The sequence below is a fragment of the Drosophila grimshawi genome, unplaced genomic scaffold (genome assembly GCF_018153295.1).
Source record: "Drosophila grimshawi isolate 15287-2541.00 unplaced genomic scaffold, ASM1815329v1 contig_59, whole genome shotgun sequence".
Taxonomy (NCBI): Eukaryota; Metazoa; Arthropoda; class Insecta; order Diptera; family Drosophilidae; genus Drosophila; species Drosophila grimshawi.
The window spans coordinates 680,910-688,350 of NW_025063406.1; the positions used below are offsets into that span (position 1 = coordinate 680,910).

At 35.9% G+C, this 7,441-nt stretch overlaps 1 protein-coding gene across 1 annotated transcript; it reads left to right on the forward strand.

Moving 5' to 3' along the window:
• The first annotated feature begins 1,975 nt into the window (after positions 1 to 1,975).
• On the forward strand, positions 1,976 to 3,256 carry LOC6563774 (fork head domain-containing protein FD4). Its single transcript, XM_001990804.2, has one exon. It carries the CDS (start codon positions 2,009 to 2,011, stop codon positions 3,194 to 3,196), a length of 1,188 nt encoding a protein of 395 aa, XP_001990840.1. The 5' UTR covers positions 1,976 to 2,008; the 3' UTR covers positions 3,197 to 3,256.
• The last annotated feature ends 4,185 nt before the right edge of the window (positions 3,257 to 7,441 follow it).

The window sequence follows — 7,441 nt, forward strand, 5'->3', positions numbered from 1 at the left end:
TCTCTCTCTCTCTCTCCCTCTCTGACACTCTCTGTCTCTGTCTGGCAGTCACTGAGCGCATTCCCAGAGAGTGAGAGTGGGAGAGGGAGAGAGAGAGAGGCTCTCTCTCATATTAACACCACATTCGTTGTGTACTTTTCTTGGTCTATAGAATACTGCATTGCTTTTGCTCACTTTTGCATGATGAGTACCTTGTTATCTCTACGAACACTTGAATTACTTAGCAATTGAATTTATTTGTATTTACAATAAGGAAAAGAGACAAAAACCGAAATGTACATATGCACATAATTGTACATATAAATGTTGACTCTGTATTATTATATTTATCGCAACTATTAAATTGAGGATAATTTATGAGAATATATTTTTAATTACAAGCTAAATTGTTAGTACACAATTAGTAATATTATTAATGTAAATGACTCACTAGATTAGAAAAGGCATGCATGTATGCATATTCTATACATATGCATATAAATATACATACATATGCACATACGTAAGCATTCTAAGAGAAGTTGCTTTTGGGCTGTATTTGTAAGCTGCTCAGCTCAGGTCGGCTCAGCTCTCAGCTAAAGTTTGCTCTCAGCCATCCAAATTAACTAACAAGATTATGAAAACGTAAAATCAGTAAATCGCTAAAGTGGATGTAATTTTCTTTTTCAACACCTCGCGTTCATATTGGGTCGTCAGCTGCCGGGCGGCTGGCTCTTTTGTCGATTGCGGAGTGTAGTCAGTCCAGTCAGTCCACTCAGTCCGTCCGTCAGTCAGTCAGTCAGTCAGTCAGTCGTTTATTGTAGTCGCTGCTGCTAAGCCATGTGTCTGTAGACACTCCCAACTACTATACTATCGTCTTGTTTGCCAAAGTGTGTGTGTTGTATGTGTGTGTGTGAGTGTGTGTGGAGTGTGGTCTGCTATGGTATCGTATCGTATGATATGGTATGGTATGGTATGGTATAGTTTGGTTTGGTTTGGTATGGTCTGGTATGGTATAGTATGGTATGGTCTGGCCAAACTGGTTTGGCTCGTTTAGTAAATCTCTGACTCTTTTTCTCGGCTCTCGCTCTTTGAAGTTTTGCCGTTTTAGAGGGATGATACATTGGCATGGCGGTGATTGGGAGAGAGCACGGGGGCAATGATGTGAGTGATTATATTTTGATTGCATTGCTCACTGTGGTTGGTTGCTTGTTGTACTGCATTGCTCACTTAGTACAATAACCGACAGACAGAGCGACACAACGACAGACAGACAGACAGACAGGGAGACAGACAGACCGAACGAACGAACGAACGAACGAGCTAGCGAACAAATGAACGAACGAACGAACGAACGACAGACACGCCGTCTGTTAGTCTCCCGGTGCAAGAGTGATTTTGTTTTATGTGAGTCTGGTTCTTCCTTCGTTTGTTTTGCTTCGGGTCTGTCGTTATCTTCGCTTCACCCTCGCTGCAGCCACAGTTGCCACTGCTGCTCACTGCTCAGCACTGCTGCTCAGCACTGCTCACGTATTCGTATTCAGCTTTTTGATGGTAATTCGCCAGACCGGTCAAACCCCGCTTGGAGAGCGCTTTTCGCTTTTCACATTCACACTCGCTGTTGTTTCTCTGTTTCTCTGCTCTGCTCTGCTCTGCTTAAGCTTATCAGAAGCGTAGTATTTGTGCGGCGATTACTGACGTGAGCTCGCGCGCTTATTTTTACCGTCGCCAGTGACACATTTGCAATGTCAAATCACCGACTATTTACATAACATTAATAACAAACAAACAAGCAAACAAAAGGAAAAAAATAGATAATGTCGCTACTTTATACTCGTCTTTTTTTGTGTTTACCAGCTTGAGTAATAGAAAAAGTTGTGATTACTAAAATGGTGTTTGTCATCACAAGACATTCAATAATAATAATAATAATCATAACAACGATAATAATAATAATATTAACATAGAGAACACAGTTAATAATACAATACAACCACACCGATATCAAAATCATCACAATACAAAAATAATGCCTAGGCCCTCACGTGAATCGTACGGTGATCAAAAACCTCCCTATTCATACATTTCGCTGACGGCAATGGCCATTTGGAGTTCACCGGAGAAAATGCTACCTCTAAGCGATATATATAAATTTATAACCGACAGGTTTCCATACTATCGAAAAAACACACAGCGCTGGCAAAACTCACTGAGACACAATCTCAGTTTCAACGATTGCTTCATCAAAGTACCCCGACGACCGGACAGACCCGGAAAGGGGGCCTATTGGGCACTGCACCCGCAGGCGTTCGATATGTTCGAGAACGGGAGCTTGTTGCGACGAAGAAAACGCTTCAAATTGCATAAAAATGATAAGAACCTCCTCAATGAGGAGCTTACCGCCTTGGCGAACATCAATCGATTTTTCTTCACGGCCCGTTCGGGGAGCACAATAACGCCAATGCCGGCTTTGGACGTCAATAGTGCCACTATGAATGTGGTAGAGTCTACGGCAATTTTGTCACACCACGCTGCAAATCGTGTTTCGCCCGCCGCCATGGTGCAACATTGCCCCTTGCCACATATGGCACATAGGCCTAGGCAGAATGCGGAGAGCAATTTGACCGAAATGACATTGCTCAATCTGCGCTCGTCCACAAATAATAATGGAGCTCTCGAGCTGGAGCACGGCACAAATAGTTATCGGCCAAAGCGATCGTTTACAATCGAAAGTCTTATCACGCCCGACAGGCAGCCGGACCAGGTCTCCGAGGAGGACGAGGAAGACGACGATCGCACCGACATCGATGTGGTGGAGTGCGGCGGTGGCAATAACAACATATTTACGAATATATCCGATTACCCGCGAACATCATCCGCCGAGATGAGTCCATCGATACCGCTGCCCGCCGCACATCCCGAGGATCAACGACAGCGCCCACTACCTCCACTGCATACGATAACAGCTTCGGCGCATTTACCGTTCCTGCATTATGCGGCTGGGGTCAACGTATCCGGAAATATTCAGGCGTCCTCGGGCATTTCGTCCATGACATATGACTTGGCGATGGCACATCCGCTCCTGATGATGTCGGCAGCACCAATTGGGAATATACACAGTAGCTATTGCAACACATTTTCGATAATACCACCGCCGCAAACGTACCGAGGACCCGAAACTCAGAATAGAATAAGCTCTGGTATGCGAACGATATAAACATATGCTTCTATTGGACGAAGCTATTCCAGTGTGTATATGTGAGAATTCAATGCTGTTGATGTGTATGTACATAAACGTAGTTCCTTTCTTTATAAGAGTTAAAGCTTGATCAGTAAATGCTAGCATATATATATAGACTATGTTCATAGACCCACATAAACTTACATTTAGCCAAAGTGAACTTCAACTAACTAATACGAGAAAATTTCAAATATATTTTCAAATCTATATCGCGTAAATATTTATTTAAAATACAAATTCAATGAATTATCACATCTTTACTGCGTATATATTTATTTCAAATAAATTAAATTTCCACTCGTTATTTTTTGATATTTTCGTTCTATCCACATCTTCAATACTAGTAAAATCCTAATTTAATTTGTAAAAATATATGTATATAGGTAGATGAATTATTGCGCGAAAATACTTTTTTTTACAATGTCAAAAGTACTCGCACTCTATGTATTAAAAGGAATATACGTAAAATAGATTGTGTTAACTTTGCAATGAATAATTTAGAAAAAACAAAACAATTAATAAAAAACTCTAAAAGTATTAATAAAAAACAAGCAAATTATTGCTTTTACAAGTATACTTACTAAAATTTCCAAATTAAATGAATTACTTATTTCTACAAGGTAAAGTCCACAGGATGTAGGGAGGCTTAATTATATTGATAAATATTTCATCCAAATGAACCCATTAAAAATGAGTTAAATAGTATCATGGAGTTGTAACAGCCATTAGGAGTTACCTCCGACCCCTTACGGTATATACATTCTTGAACAGCATCAAGAGACGAGCTGATCTAGCCATGTGCGCCTGTCTGTCTTTCCGTCAGTCTTTCTCTATCTCTCTCTCGCTCTCTCTCTATCTGCCAGTTCGTTTGAATAAGAGACAGAGGCAGTATTTCATCGATAGCTTCCTCAATTTCCTAAATATCGATTAAAATTGATTACCTATACTCATGAAAGCCACAATTGGAATATACCTTGAAGTGGTTAAACAAATCGTAAATTAACCTGCCCCAAACAGGAACAAGCAAGCTTTTTCTGTGTACACGTGTATTATATTTTAATTACTGTCTTCAATCACTGAATTTAGATTTATGCAAAGAGTGAGAATAAATTACAGTGTGTCTCTCAAGAGCAACGTTGATTCTCGATCGAATTATAAAAGACACACTTATTGACACCCTTTGTATTTGGTACGGTATAGTATAGACAACAAGTGTGTTGGCGGATGTCTTTCTTTTCGAGCATCCCTACACTTGTAGTAGATTATATTGTCATTTCTAATAATGTCCATCTGTCTGGACTCTTACAACTTGGAATGTAAGATCTTGCAGATCTGCCACGATCTCGTGTAGAATGAAGTGTTAATTGATATAGAAAAATAAATACATTTCTTGGCCACGCAAAAACCACATTCCAATATATTTCACACAGTTTCAGAGATGGAGTAACTAAATTTAAAAATGTTTTATATTTTTTCTTATTCGATTACGAATCGCAGCAGTGTATGCAATACTTTTTTTAATCGATTAGAAATACATAAATTAAATCAATCAATCAACTATCGATTACTAAAATAGGACAAATAGACACTAAAAAGGCAAAAAATATAATTAAAAGAATGGAGAAAAGCTAAAATTATAATCAAGTTTATTGGTGATTGCGATGGCAACTATTTTAAATCGTTTATTAATAATTTAATTATCAAATTGACGTATTTTGTTATCTTCTATGTGGTTCATTTTTACATAATTTTTAATCGGTTTATAGAAATTGCAGAAATAACCATGATGACATTATCAAACTTTGTATTTTTTTTTAAATACACACACAAATTGTGGACAAAATATCATTAAGCGTCAAGAAGGACTTTGAAGTATTTTTGGGCTTTTTAATATTGGCAGTATGCCTTTCAGTTATCGCTTCCTTTCCGGCTTAACCAGCCGTTGAAATCGGTTTGGTTCATTAAGGCATCTTGTTACTCTGTAATTCCTCGGTGAATATACAGCAAATCTATAATAACATAATCAATTGTTTGAAATAAACCTTTGACTTGTTTCCATTGCTGAAAAGAGGCTGAAACGGCAGTCCTGGTAATGCTGATATTGAAATTATGATTATGGCAAATTATATTCCAAAGGAGGATGTGACCGATAAAATAAAGTAACATGATCCATCTCAGTTAAAAATAATTTTTATTTCAAGTTAAAATTGCCTCAAAGTTAATGTTTTGCGATTATTTCGCTTTGGTAAATTTAGCTTTTAGTGAGAAGCGAAAAGGTTTTGATTGAAATTTGATTTTTCAAGAATTATCAATTAATAATCCATGGATTTTTATGTATTAGTGAAAAATTTCATATTTACAAATTTTTCTTCAGTGGGCGTAAAAAGTTTGAATTTTGGGAAAATAATTAGACTGTTAGAAATATTTATGAAAACATTTTTTTAAAATGGTATTATTAATGATTTCTTAATAGCTATAACAGTAATCATTTAAAATCAGAGTAAAGTAAATTAAGATTGAATAAATAACAAATCTTGGGTTTTTTTAACCAGAGATTTATGGTTTGTCTTCATTTCGATATGAAAAAGAGATAAATAATTCGACGGGACTTCTGTCATTCTTACCAATGGTAAGCCACACAAATCCAAGAAAAATAGCAACTTTAAACACTTTCAAAATGTAGAATTTATTGCGGTAGGTCTTCAATCCAACAAATTATGAAAATAAATCCAAAGTTTACGATAGACTTGTCCAGAACTAATTTATAGTACTATAACAATTTATCTGTAAATTTTGAAAATCAGTTATAATATACGCAAGTTTTGTTGATTTAAAGCAATTTTTCATTTAAAGTGCCAGATGATAAAAATATATTATCGCTTGGGCCTTCTAAGCTTATCGACGTGCTGTCGATTTAAATTCTAGTAAAGCATGGTCTGCACCAAAACAGGGATTCTGCGACTAACACCAACAAGTAGTTCTCTTATCAGTTAAACCAGATGCATTACAAAAGCTGAATTATTTATTTTTTTCTTTTAATTTTGGTATTAAATGTACAAATGTATCAATCTAAATTTATTGCGAAAGTTTAGAAATGAAATACAGGTGTTATTTATCACTGATTTAAATATGAGATCAATACCGAAAATGAGTTCATCATCGATAGTTCATCAAATTATAGTCTTATTACCTTTTTCCTAGAAATCAATTGAATAATATTTTAGCCCCGGATTGTATAAACAATCTCAATATTTTGAGCAATAATGCTTAGCAAATATTTGTTACAACTGCAAAATAAACTTTGAATGAATAAACATTCGATAATGCTTCTTACCATTTCATCAATACACTTGTTTTTGATTTAAATTAAGTGAAATAAACTCCAAGATAAATATTTCAGGGTATCTTAAGAACGCCGAAGATTAACTAACATATCTTGTGAACATTTTTGTTACAAACAGGAAACGTACTAAAATAGAATATTATTTAAAACTCTCAGCAACAACAAGACATGTAATCTTCGGATAGCCTACAATAAACTTTTCTTTCCTGTTTATTGTATGATCCTTTATACCATTATAATGAATCATCTATAACAATATAATGACAACTGAAACCAATCAAAGTGATATGTGTCGTATGACAACTTTTTCAGTCCAGTTAAGATTTGATATTCCGAGTACAGTATCTATTAATTCGGGTGCAAAAGACAAATAGACAATAGGTATTCTGTTTAAGAAAACAAACTTTTAAATAAATTGAAAATATACAAAGAACGTCCATCTTAGGTAAATTTCATTCTAACCTTTGAAAACCAACATATTATTTCTAACAAAACTGTATGATATAATGGTCCGATGTTGATGATTTTTGTCCTCAATTAACTGATGAGTTTTGCTCTTATAACTGGGTAAACAAATGCCTTTTTCATGCAAGAACTCATCTTTTGATCTGTTGTCAGGACCTGTTGAAGGAAATGTTCCAAGGTTCCTTAAAAAGCTTTAAAACTGAGAAAAAAAAGTGCGCTTAGAAGTAGACAGACGGACAGAAGGACTCTGCTATATCGACTCTCGTTTTGATACTGATCAATATTATTTATACTTTACGATGTCGTCTCCGTCGAGATGTTTCATACTGCATGACGCAAATGTAACCAAATTTTTAAAATTAAAAAAAAATTATGGATTTCCTTTCTTAAACAGAAAAATCCACTACGGGCTT